At 39.4% G+C, this 14,045-nt stretch overlaps 1 protein-coding gene across 11 annotated transcripts in view; it reads left to right on the forward strand.

Moving 5' to 3' along the window:
• RBMS3 (RNA binding motif single stranded interacting protein 3) overlaps positions 1-14,045 on the forward strand; it is a 713,822-nt gene that overhangs the window by 385,027 nt on the left and 314,750 nt on the right. For all 11 annotated transcript variants that reach the window (XM_065627651.1, XM_065627659.1, XM_065627650.1 and 8 more), the window contains one exon: positions 7,163-7,221. In XM_065627651.1, coding sequence (XP_065483723.1) covers positions 7,163-7,221 — 59 coding nt within the window. The remainder of the gene's footprint in view (positions 1-7,162; positions 7,222-14,045) is intronic.

A 14,045-nucleotide genomic window follows, 5' to 3' on the forward strand; every position in this document is an offset into this window, starting at 1 on the left:
CTTCAGGAGCAGTAGATTTTAGGGACACTGGAAAGGGAAGCTGACATTTCAACAGCAGAGGGATTTTTTTGGTTGTTAGTGTTTCTACACACGTTTTAAGAGGTTCATTTACAGTATTCTCTGCCATAGGTTGCTGAAATTGTACAAGAAGCAAACCTCACTAAAACTACCAAATTTTCCATATTCTTCAGTAAAAGAGCACCAGAGAATCTAATACAGCTGCTTCAGGGCTGTATTGGAGGCCTGTGATTTGAGCTAAATGGTGCTTGTATCTACTCCTGAAAAGCAAGATTTCTGAATATGATCTGTAAATGCACTGTAAAGTAAATGGCACGATCAGTAATCTGAAATAGCCTTTTAGGTTCTTTCCTCTTAGCATGGAGCTCTGACTCAAGAGAACGGTGTGATCTTGGGTTTTGTTTGTCTAAAGTCATAGTAGTGTTCATAGACATATGCATATAGGGTTTTTATGTTCTTTTTTTGGAGCTTTTTTCTCTCATACTTCTGTAAAATATATTTTCAGTGACCATGCCGTGGTAGTGAATAATAGGCCCGTGTATGAGTCAAATCGCTACATCCTTAATAGTAAATATCTGTGCCGGAAGATACTATTGAATATGCATACATTCTTTCAGTGGTTCAGCACGTTGCATTCTCTTGAAAATCCACTCCTCATAGATGCTACAATATTTGTTACTGTTTGCTTAAAACTAAGCTACTGACTGAATTGTTAGGAACAGAAATACATGGTCTGAGTTTCAGTATTGCTGAGCAAGACCTGGACCTGGCCTTATAGAATTCAGTACTAATGACTCAGGAGCTCTTCTGAAAGTCCAGGGCCATTTTAGATGTGCAGCCAAATGATTTGAGAGCCCCCCACTCCCTTTTTTTGTGCTGTTTTTGAAACTCTTGGACACGTTGTTACTCTAAATTGCTGTACTAACCTATATGTGCATTTAGTGAAGGAATGATTTTTGTAAACTTGACAGCCAGGCTGAAGTAAGTAGAGAAGATGGAGAAGCTACATGTTAAACTCTTAAAGAAATATGGTCTCGTTAATCCAGAGCATCACAAGTCCCCTGCAAGTACCTCCTTCTGTTTCTTCCCCAAGCCATGTGCTGGTTTGTGAAAATAAAAGGTGCTCTGAATTGCCTGAATTTCATTACTGTATTTTTATGTGAATAAAAGAGTTTAGTCTTAACTTTTCCTTTTTAAAATTAAAAATAGCACACACACACAAAAATAGCAACAAAGCAGCTCAGTCTTTGTTAACAGATAAATAGTAACATTTTATATTTTTCAGAAAATCACAAACATTGAAAATGTCATGCAGTAAATGAAATGCCCAGAAATGATCATGCAAATCAGATCTTTCTTTCTGGGTGAATTTCCCTTTTGTGTGCATTCGGATGTCTTAGGTTCATGTGGCAACGTATAATAGGAATAACTTCTCTCCAAGAAACCCAACAGCAGTTCCTTCTGTACTTCTGGCTTTCATAATGCGGGCTTTTTTTTCCCTCCCGAAATCCATGATTTTCCTAATAGAGTCTGCTTTAAACAAAATAAACCCAGTTATGCTATTTATATATTAATTCACAAGAATGAAAGAGCCTCAGAGTTGCTTATCTAAATCCAATTACTGCTGGTCAAATTCATCCCAGTACAAAAGTTCCCAAGATAAAAGCATATATTACCTAAATGCCCAGAAATGCAGACTGTTTTCAGTTGGATGAATTGTGCTGTGAGCAATGCGTAAGGCCTTGAGTGAACTCTAATGCTGGGGATGTAATTATGAAGCTCCGAACTTGGAAACTACATGGTAACTCCATTGGTTTGACTAGGCAAGGAAGAATTCTGTACACTGGTTGCTTGGGTTTAAAGCCCAAGTTTCACGTTTATTTAAAATATAGAAGCAGTAAGTGGAAATGGGCAAAAGCTGTGTTTGGTACATGCCTCTGCACCTGTGGCGAGAGACTTGACCCGTTCCTCCTGACGGCCGTTTTGTCTTACAGGACTCGCTGCGGCCGGCCCAAAGGCTGGCTTGAAGAACAGAGTAAGACGTACATATACCAGAGGCTTTCGTTCTCCATAACTGAAAAACTTGAGTGTCCCCAACCAGTCTGGCCTCTCAGTAACTCCCTTCGTTGACCCAGCAGCTCTTGGTGGTGGCTTCCCACCTTGGGGTATTGCCTGCCAGCAGCGGGCTGGGGGGCACCTGGTTCCTCTGCCTTGAGTTAAACCCTGTCTGAATCTCACTTGCCTCCTACCCCTGCTCACCAAATTGCCTTCCCTGCACCCTCAGGGAAGCAGAAGTGCCTCGAATCCTTTGCGTACTGTGCGACAGCAAATTCAAGTCAGTTTGGGATCAGCGTGGGCAGTGGGTAAGATTCCTGCATCTTGCAAGTGGTTTCACTTGCAGCTGAAGTGCTTCCCTCAGGAACTGTCTCCATCTTAACAGCAGTTATCAAATAACTTCCCGGGAATGACCGGGTCGAGCTTTGTCTGCAATGTAAGTGCTGATCGACCGCCTGGCTGCAAGCTCTTGAAATGATCTGTTGATGCTGCAACTTCGATGTATGTTAAGGGCTTATTCTGCAACGCTTGCATCTTTCCCGAGTCTGCTGAGTAGTCAGAAAATGTGGGGTGCGGTGGGGTGGGGCTCTTGAGAGTGGTTTTTGACACAGCTCTGTAGCCAGGACTGAGCAGGGAGATGGTTTCTCTGTGGGGTCTTCCCTCGGTCCTACCTTCCTTGTGACATGGTATGTGTTACCGTCCTTTGTAAGTGAAGTGGTTTAAAGTCACCTTTGTCATTTTAATAGTGGATATCAGATGACTTCAACAGTTTCAACCCAAAACAATAGATACAAGAGAAGGTGGAAACGTTCATGTTTGTAAGAAGGTATTTCTGCCACCAAATTAATGTTCTCTTGGAATGGAAGAATGGCTGGCCTGGGTCAGACAGGAGTTTGTTTCGGCAGCTGTAGAGCCGCCTGATGTTAAAACAGGGACAACGTGCTTCCAGCAGTATGTGACTCAAGGTCCACAAATGTGTCTTTGCTTTTAGTTTCATGGCAGATTTTCCATTCTAGAAGCTGTCTCATAGCTTTTTGTAGAGATGCGCTCTGTGGGGCATCAGTGCGGGCTGTGGCAATGATTTCCACAAGTAACTCCATTCTGGGGAGGTATCACCTTCTGCAGTTTTTAAACCTTAACATTTTTTTGGCGGTCTATATGTATTATGAGAAACAAGATAACTAGTCACCATCTCACTGCACGGGTCCTTCTTTAATAAGCTGAAGTCCTAGTCTGTGTAGTTGCTCCTGACATGGAAGATCTTTAAAATATCTGACCAGCTGGTTTTAAATGAAAATTATTACATAGGAAAACATTAAAAGCATAATTGAATATAAGGGATTAAAAGGAGTTTTAAAAAACCCAAACATGTAAACAATTTTATTTGTGCTTACTGTGCATTTAGATAACACTTTGGGAAGAATCTAATGAAAAACAACACATGTTGTACGTCTGGAAATCCTTTGAATAGCAATTTCGGTTCAGATGTTCATTAGACACATTCTTGAGGTAGCCGTCTCACAGATTCACTATGTCTATTCCTTCGGATACTGTGATGCAGTAGGCTATCCTTAATCGTACAGTCATTATGTTAAAGAGTTGGTAATAAGGCATTGAGTTGAACTCAGTTCCACAGGTACCTCTTTCTGACTGGAATGTTGGATTCAAAAGCTTTGAAAGAATACCTTCATGCACCATAACTTAGGAGGAAATTAAACAGCGTTCATGTTTTCTTGTGACAGGCAAACCTAGTATTTTTTACATTAATGATATCAGTAGTTTGTAGAACAGAGGCGTGCAGGCTGTTGGATTTTATAGTAGTTTCCATTTAAATATAAGAAAACAAGAGGCCAGCTCTTGCGATGCACTTGGGTGTTCCCATTGAAGAATATATTTTGATACTTTTGGGTAAGTAAAATCACAATTGAAGGTCCCCACAAACAGAAAGCCAAACAACTTTGGAAAGGAGACATAATACCACTCTTCACACATGCAAGAAAGAAATATAACTACATGTGTAGGAACAAAATACCTTCCTGATTGCTTGCAGTACACAAACTAACATTCTTCATCAGAACTGATGTTCTGATTACTGTAAAATAATTACTCGAAATATTTAAGAAAAGTGTCCAGATTAATTCCAATTACTTTCTTGAGGTAGCGATCAAGGTCTATAGTGGTAGATTAAGTCGCCTGCGTATGGCTAATTGCCTCTAACAGTGTTTGTTATTGTGGTGCCTCTTACCTCTCTGATGTTTGTTTTTGCAAACGTGAAGATGTGCACGTAACTTTACATGCTGGAGGAAACCTCTTCTGAACCAAACAGAATTACTTCTGTGAGTAAAATCTCTGGTGTAACTAAGTGTTTGCAGGATCACAGTTATGTAGCAAATAACTCTGGGAAATGTGTAATAAAAGCAGTGGAACCACAAATGCCTGTCTCTGCTGGCAAGAAATGTTAACTTTTAGCTTTCACGTGACTTGGATTAAACAACATATCAATTCATTAGGAGTGGCTGGACTGAAATAGAGGCTGGGTGTTAGTTTTTGTTGGCGGAAGTTTAGGTGGGGGTTGTGTTTTATTTGAGGTGCTTGTGGGTTAGCCGCTGATTTTTGTTGGATTCTTTTTCCACCTATCTGTCAGAGATCCTTTACTGTACAAGATAGGCATGTTTTGGCATGTTTTTCATGTGTTTGATTTTAAATGTAAATAGATCAAATAAATGAAGATGCACCACATGGGCCATATTTCCTACTGGGTAAGTTGGCCCACTGAACAACCATAAATCACAGTGGCAGAGAACTTGGCTTTGCTTTCCTAAGATAAGTACTCTAATGTCTTTGAGGCCAAAGTCAACTTCAGGTATTACCATGAAGAATTATAAAACTAAGTGGAACATAAGTGAGTATAAAGACCTCAATTCGGGAAACACCTGAGGTTAGACAAGCATGTGATCTCATAGTTAATGTTAAATCGGTTATGTATATACATTTGGAGTAAAGCCAACTAAGGCAAAATAGACCCATGACTACCTGCCCATGTACCCGTCATGGTGGGGTGCACAAGGGCTTACGCCTGACTTCAGAGGACAAACCCTTGCCTGTTTACAGAGCCAGCAAAAACGCCAGGGTGGTATATGGAGGGGATGAAGGCTTCTGCAATTTTTGTGGTTCCTAAAAGATGGCTGAATTGGGGCTCAACTTAGATTGTGCAAGCTGTTAATGCCTTTAGGTCAGTTTACCTTCCTTCTAACTGGTTTCAGTCTGAAACAAAAGAAAGAAAGCCTGTTTTTCCTCCCCAAAATGAAACTCAAATGGAAACAAATGTTTTTGTGGGTTCTTTAAGAAAGGAAAAACAGTGAAATGGAAAGTCTTACTTTACATCAGTCACAAAGACAGAGTGAAGAGTCATGGAGAAACAGTAGCCTTTATATAAAGCTGAGTGGTTACGTGTCACTCGCAGTGTGGAAACTTCATCTGAGGACTTTGTCAGGCACAAAATTGCCCGAAATCTTCTTTGCCTGGTACCAAAGAATATGTTTAGGCAGGCTGCTCCCAATCTTTCCTGTTGGTGCTGCCCCCGCTTCATGAGATATTTAAGTTTCGCTGCATCCCAGACTGAAGCCCAAAGGTCTCTTTTCCCTTGTGGGTTATAGTACCATTCCCTCTTTGGCTCCCTGTCATTTTTTGGTCTTTTTTTTTTTTTTTTTTTTTTTCTTCCCCCTGGTTTACTGGCTATGTTTATAGTCTGGTAGGACAAAGAAGGGCATGGCCTTGAATATATAGTACAGTGCTCTAGCTGGCTTTTATAATCCTCTTCTGTATAGTAGGAGACATGATATTCCTCCTGAGGCAGAGAAGGGAACTGCAGCAAGATCTTACACATAATGGTTTCTGGACTCCAATTAGAAATCACTAACACCAAATTTATGTTGCTGTTCCTAAAGATTAACCAAATAAAAATTGGTCCGCCATACTTTTCAGTGGTTTATAGTTGATGAACACTTGGTTATTTTCCATGCATGTTACTCTGCCATTAGAAGACACAATTTTACTATAATATTTTGTAGTAATATGTCCTTCCTTGATGATGAAAGTTGTGTTCCATGGAAAAGTCTTCCAAATGAAAGCCCAATCTATCAGAATACCAGTATATATAATTTTTTTTTCTTTTTTTTTTTTAATCTGGGAGAGCAAGTCATATTCAGTGAAGCAGCAATGGAAACATATCAGTGACTTGAGAAATAAAATTATTTTCCTTATTCTCCTGAAGTCTTATATTCAGTCATAAATGACCATCTTCCGTGATCTTTTGCCAGGGTTTTGTGATATTTACTATTAAGTCTGCATTTTTAGTCTTAACCTCTGTGAGATAGAGACAGATAACCTATTGTATGGCATAGCTGCTTAATGCAACAAGTAGTATAATAGCTGCCTGAATTCCTCCTTCATCATGCTGAGTATCAAATTGTGGTGCAGTGTTGTGCTGTCTATGGGAGGCAACATAAATGCAAATGAGTATTAACATTCATCTTGGAAAGAGCGAGGAGATGCACCTAAACCTCAAAGCTTCTCTTCACCTAAATCAGAAGTTAAGAGTGTCTGAGCGCAGGTGTGGATGCACACATGGGCACAGTCGTGTGTGCATGTGTGTAAGTAAATGGCCGTACCTCCTGCTGTTTTGTTAATTTTTGAGGTATCTAGTCCATCTGTATTAAAACAAACCTTGTTTGGAGCTAAAAATAATAATTAAAAAAATCTTCAAACAAACCTAATTAATTCAACTAAAGAAACATCTTTACCAGTGCTGATGCCTTAAAATCCCTGCTATAATTGACATTTATGCTGGCAGGGCAGCACAGTGACCAGAGATGGACAGAATGTGGCAAACGACCAGTGCTTTTCAGGTGAACTCTAAAGGCGCTTGTTGAACTGCAGTGGCAGAAGGAACCTCTCCAGGAGTATCAGGCAAACATTGTTCAAGAGCACTAGATCTCTTCCTAGTATATGTGCTATATGTCTGCAAAAATAACTATGTACATTATTAAAATATAATAACATGTATTTCTGATTTTTGTTTTCTCCATAGGTATGGGAAAATTGTATCCACAAAGGCAATTCTTGACAAAAACACAAATCAGTGCAAAGGTATGTGCAAAACATCCACTCTGTGAGTTCATTGTCTGTTTGAGTGATTGACTGGTGGCTTGACTGCCAAGGCTTTGGCTCCAACTGTGCAATCAACATAATGTACAATATATTACAAACATATTTAATAATACCAAAGCTTTGAGTGGTGTTTCCAGTAACATTGCTCATTAATTTTTTTCATTAACAAACAAAATGAAAATCACAAATCAGAACAAGTATCAAATTGCTTCGACAGAAAAGTAAATTACCTTCTAACCACATTGTGCTGTCTGATTTGAATGATATCATCAGTGATGCAAATTGATTTCCCATATAAAAAGGAGAAACCTTTGGGAAAAGTTTCCCAAACAAAACCTGGTTTAATTTTTCTATTTTTGTGAAGTCTTGGACTACAGTATTGGAAGAAGAAAATATTCTTTATGACACAAACAGATCCACAAGTTGCAATACCAAGTTATAAAAATGATTCCTCTTCTAGCTTTATGTTCTTAATTTTTCTGCTGATGTACAACGACATTTTTTAGCAAAGTATAGTATGTTTCATGTGTATGTATATAGTTATATTTGCCTAGATAAATATTGACTGACATGTCCAGTTGTATCTCAGGACTAGAACTGTTATTCATTTACCAATCTGAAGAGCCATCAAGTCTATGGGGGGAAGCACGAGTGGTATACAGAATCCTTTTGTAGTAATAAGTCCTTCTAGAGTGGGTTCTTCTGATAAGAAGCACATTACGGACAGCATTTCTATATGAATTGGTAAAAAGAAAAAAACGTTTCAGTACAGGAGTATGTCTCAAGTCACCAGATAGGGTGTGAATAGAGGCAGCAAAGACATTTGGGGAAATTACACGAGAAGGTAAAATTCTTGCAGTTTGTAGAAGTGTGTGCCTTTACCTGTTGCCTGCCACAGTAGCAAGTATTCACTAACCACTCAAGAGAAAAGTAGGCTGGAAAATTGCAATTCTAGTCTTAGAAAACTCCACCAACCCGGTCGATCATGGGCCATCAACCAGAAGTGGTACGGTCACGCGTTTGCTGGACATGTGTTTTCTTTCCTTGGAGCACTGTTTTGGCAGACTTCTGGTAACATTGCTCTGTCTGTATTTCTTTGAACATTACACCAGGAACAAGACTAGGTGTTTTTTGGTTTTTGTTGGTTTCGTTTTGTTTTGTTGTTGTTTTTGATGGTATTATAAAGGAATATTCTAATGGGAAGAGAGTCTGGGCCAAGTGCAGAAAGCCCTGGCAGGATGGCTGAGGGGGTCACAGAGATGTGTGCTGCAGTTTCAAAGCCAGGAGGTGATGGATGTGCCTGATGCTGGCTGCTGCGTGGCCAGGAGATTTGAGTTTTAGAGACAAGGTACAACGTGGGGAGCTGTAGGGAGGGGAGGACTTGCGGTGTGATGGGACTGCAAAGAGGCTGAGTGGATTGAATGGGCTCTGAGCTGGTGTAGCAGGGAGGAAGAGTGCTGGGGGGGATAGGAAGGGCTTTGGGTAGGAGCACTTGGGGACAGGGGCAGGGAGGAGTTGGGGCTTAGGTCTGGGAAAGCTGTAGGGGCCTGAGCTGCTGATGTGACGGGTGAGAGAGAAAGTCTGTGATCAGGTGGGTTGAGGTTACCCTGGGACTGCTCTTGACTGTCTTACACTCCAACTAAGACCTTCCTTTGGAGACGGGGACATGTAGGTCCTTGTCCCCCTTCCCACTACCATGCAAGACTATGGTGTTCGCTGTTCTCTCATGTGTCAACTCCATCCTTTTTTCCCTTTTTTTTTTTTTCCTGACATTCGTCCATCTGAAATGGCAACACAAATCAAGCAGGTGGAGTTGGATTTGAACTGGGCCATGTGTTGAATAATGAGATGAAGTCCATGGGAGAAAGAAATTTGTTTGTCTGTGCTGATCTTAGTTGTTTGAGACCACTGTGTTGTCAGTGTAGCTGCTTCAGCTTCGTGCGTAAAGGTTGGTGGGGACGATCGGGGGAAGCGTGTTCAGTGATTGTCCTTAAATTTTTGTTTTGTTTTAAAGTGCATATTTGACTGGTAGCCACTCCACAAATGTGATGCTGTGTGATCAGAAATTCCTTCCGTTCCCATTGCCTGTGATAAACAAGGAAAGGAATGGACTCATTTGTGAAACACAAAATACGAAGTGAAAAGATTGTAAAGAATATGAATGGTAGAATTTTGAGAAAGAAAAATATCTGTGTTTGGTGTTCTTTATAATGTAGCTAGCTTTGAGATTATTGTAGTAGGGGCCATATAACAGCGAGATGGAATTTTGTAAAAGTTTTTTTTCACGCTGTTGTATTACGCTGTAGGGTAAAGATATTTCTTCGTATTTTCAAAGATGGATCTTTATGACATAAGTGGTGCCATTAAAAGATCGTAAACGTAATTGGATTTATTAATAGTATGCTTTGTGGCATAAAAAAGAGTAGATGCTTTGCTGCTTTAAATGCTGGTACAGTTTCCTTCCTCTTCAGTAAGGCTGCCAAAAAATTAAAAAAAAAAAAAAAAAAGGAAAAAGAAAAGCTTCCCAGGGATCAGAAGTGGAAGGGATCTGAAGAGATCAGCTGGTCCATTCCTCTGCCTGGGGCCAGGATCAGCTCTAACCCACTGCTGAGGGGCGTTTCTCTAACCTGTGCTCAAAGGCCTCCAGCGGTGGAGATTCCTCAAAAGCTCCTCAGGCGATCTGTGTTCGTGCTCCCTCTCCTCGCTATAATGAGGAGTTTCCTTATGTCTAACCTAAATCTCCCTTGATGCAATTTGAGCCTATTGCTTCTTATCCCCAGTGGACGTGCAGAACAGCAGAACAGTCTATTCCTTTTCTCTTTGCAACAGACATATATCTGAAGACCGCTATGCATCTGTCTTATCTTTTCCTTAGACTAAACAATAGTTCTTTCACTTTTTCCTTAAAGGAAATTTGTTACAAGTTTCTGATTATACTGCACTTTGCTGGTCTCTCTCTAATTAGCTCACTTGTTACTTGAAGACCTTAGAACTGGGTACAGGGTGTCGGGCGGCCTAAATCTCACCATTTTCAATAGTGTGGAGCAGTTATCCATTTGTCTTCTTTGTGATCACATGACTCTCCTCTTTGTTGATATAGCCACGTAAATAACTACGTATATTTAAAATACAGATTTATTTCTGAAGGCACAGTGCTGAATTATGCTAAGAGATTCTCTGCAGCCCTTGATTCTGTTATTCTTTTCTCTGTTACTGCTGCCAGCCCAACATTCCTTATTGTGTGCTCTTCTCTGTGCTGTTGATTATTCCCTCCTAAGGCTAGTACTTCTCATTTGTCTGTATTGAATTTTATCCTATTTTTTCCTGGCTACTCCTTAATTTGCCAAGATTATTCTCAAATCTTAAGCCTCCAGAGTGCTTGCAGCACTTACCTCTTTAGTATCCTCTTCACAGTTAATAAATGAAGATAATTTGGAAAAGACTGAATAATAACAGACCTGGGGAAAACTTTTGTGGAAACTTTCACAGTACAGCAGATAGTGCAACACTGAGCCATTGAGAACTTCTTTTTTAAAACTGGATCTGCTAATCAATTTGGCACATAGTTCACAGCGGTTTTATCTAGATCATATTTCTCCCATCTGCTCAATTTATGAGACACAACTAAAGTTTAGGTAAAATATGTAGTGCTTAACTATCCATAAGACTATTTACCTGTTTCTAGATGGAAGTGTGATGTGACATTATTTATTCTTGCAAAATCCATGCTGCATGGTACTAATCACCTGTTACTTTTGAGAGTCTGTGAATGGATTAATATGATTATTTGCTCTAAGATTGTTTTCGTAAGTTGAAACTGTGATGTTTATACAATGCAGTAGGGTGGTTTAAATTCAGGGAGATGACGGAAGAAGTTATCACATGATTAGAGATTTCAAAATGTATTTCAGTGTCCTGTGTGTGTTGACCAAGGTATAGAGTAGAGCTGGAAGTGGAGAATAGTTAATATAGCAAAGAAATTATTTCAAATACCCCATGTATCAATGTGCAGATCTGTTAAAATAGGGTACTGCCTAGCAAGAAGTGCTAGGTATCCTCTTGGAAAAATGAGGAAAACACTCTGCAATGGATTTTAAGTTATTCTCCAGTATTCCTCAGATTTTTAAAAAGATACCCACTACATTCTTGTCGTGCAAAGGAATAGTGTTATCTGAGGATTTTGCCCTGGTATGAATTAAGCAGTCGGGTCTCAAGTAATCATATATGCTGCAAGGGAGTTCACTAGGGAAACCTTTTGACGTAACCTCTCATTTTCAGATTGCTCTTTGTTGGTGGCATAACTGCCAAGTGAGGCAGAGGAAAAGCAACAATCACCCTGTAATAGAACAATATATAAAACAAAGTAAGCACAGTCATGACAAAATGACCAGAAATCACTGAACAAAGCAGGGAACAATCACATATGGAGAATAATGGAAAACAGACACATGATTCATTCAGATGTTCAAACACAAACCCCCTAATGAACAAGTCGGAGAGTTTTGGCTGCTTTTGCTTTTTCCCTCTCCCTCCCCTCTTTCCCTCTCCTCCTTGCGTATTTCCCTTCTGGGTCTACTGTATTTGCTAATTTAAAAAGTAGTGGAAATGGAATAAAAGAAACCATTCAAGAGAAATGTTAATCTGAAACGCGTAGACTCTTCTCTTTCCAGCCCTCATCCCCCGGCCTCTCCAGCCTGGCTTGCCTTTGAGAGAACCTACGTGCTCAGAGCCGAGAGAATGAGTAATGGTTGTTTCACAGTACAGTTTCCATACCTCATAGCAATGGAATACAGAACAGTTAATCTGCCAAATACACAAGCCCATTTCTTGGAGTATGAATTACTGTCATCTGCATCTGCCCTTGCAGACACTTTAATTGCGTGCATGCAGATTTACTTCCTGGTTTAATCAGGAGCTCGTACAATTTTGAGCATTTTGCGCGGACCTTAGAAGATGAGCATGGGAGAATGACTAAAAGTCCAAAATCTCACCTGTGGGAATTTTTTTAATAAATAAAACCTATGAATCACAGTAATGTCTACGACACAAACACTTCAACTGCATATTCTTCATTTTATGTATATTTTTTCAAACCATGCGTGACTTGATTTGTTGAATAGCAGTGTTTGTCTTAGGAGAGAAATGTGCCTAACATGATGACGGGAACTCTAGGGACTTTGTTTATAATTTTAATATTTCATTATGGCATTTTTCTTGTTGAGAAATGTTAGCAATGATGTATGCCGTTTTAAAATACCAAAACTGGGGATGCAGATAGAGAGTCATTAGGATTGCGGTGGGTTTATGGTAAAAAAAATGCCATGAGGTCATCTGTGTTAACCCACCATATATCACACGCAATTTTAATTCTCCTGTTGCCTTGCTGTTTTTAGACCAGGACTTAAAATTTACCATGACCTATTTTATAAATTGAGAGTTTATTTGTGTAACAAAAATGGGATAACTGGAGGCTTACTTTAAGTGTTGGAGATAATTGGAATGGCATGATAAAGTGCTGCTTCGTATCTCCCAAAAGGAGTCTGTGTTGCCTTGTCACTGGTGCTTCTCATCTGCTTAAGTTCGCCAGCATCCCTAAGTACTCTAATGCATTGCAGCTTAATGAGCAGCAGGCTTCTGCTCTCGTATTCTGATAAACAAAGTTTATAAGCATATAGTAGATATACCTTGGCGTGTTTGCTAGGCAAAATACTTTCATAACTTCAAATTTTAGAAAGTAATTTTTTGCACATATTCTATGAAGATTAAAGGATATTTGTGATCATATAAAATATTTTTTATTTATTCCTTCTTGTTCCTATTATACGTGAGATGGCACGATTTGGTTGTGACTAGCAACATGAAGCAAGTCTGTGTAAAATAATAAGCTAGTGAAGAAAGAGCTAAGCTGCATAGAAAGCTGTTTAGTTAATAAATTTCATTTATTGAGAATAAGCTCAAATTGCAATAACTGTGCTGTGTTATTTATGATTCTCAGAATTGCCATTTTGAGACAGAAAAAAATCCAGCCAAGTAGGTCTGTGCCTGATCACAGACAGTAAACTGTTCACACTAGGAGGGCATGCACAGCGCGTTTCAAGGGGAAATGGATCTTGTAGAAAGTAAATAATTTGTAAAACAGACTTATTTAATTTTGAAACTCTAGACTTGTGTAAAAAGTAAATCAATCCTATTTTTGATGCCGGGGTAGACAATAGATGTGGTGACTTTTTGTCCATTAGCTTGGTTAGTTTGCATTTTTTCCCTTTTTTTGATCCATTCCCAAGTTTTATGTAATCAGTGGCATAATAGCTCACAAGTTACTAATAGTGTAGCAATATGACATATATTAGTTCAGCAGGTTTTCTGACAGTGCCTTTGTGAAGGCTGGATGGATGCTGATTGTGGGTGGGTGCTTAGCAAGTTTTATGTGTGGTTCTGCTGATCCATCTCAGTACATACCTGTAGCAGCCCCAACTAATCTGGTCCTCGGTCTCTTGAACAGAGAGCACAAACTATGCTGAGTTGTACCAATTTTGGTTAGCAAGCCAGCTGATAAACAAACATCTCCTGAGCTAGAAGGACAAAGTCTTCAGTAATGTCACTAAGTCCCCATTTCAAAACTGTAACAAAAAACAAAAAGAGAGAGAGAAAAAAAAAAAAGGGAGGGGGGCAAACTTGCCATGCTAATTTTTTGATAACAATTCAAATGGTTGTTTAAAAGTTGTATAATAAATGTTTGGAAGTTTTTTTAGTTTGTTTTCTGTTTTTGAAACTTTAATTTCACTCCTGTTTTTTTAATAAGT

The sequence above is a fragment of the Caloenas nicobarica genome, chromosome 2 (assembly GCF_036013445.1).
Source record: "Caloenas nicobarica isolate bCalNic1 chromosome 2, bCalNic1.hap1, whole genome shotgun sequence".
Taxonomy (NCBI): domain Eukaryota; kingdom Metazoa; phylum Chordata; class Aves; order Columbiformes; family Columbidae; genus Caloenas; species Caloenas nicobarica.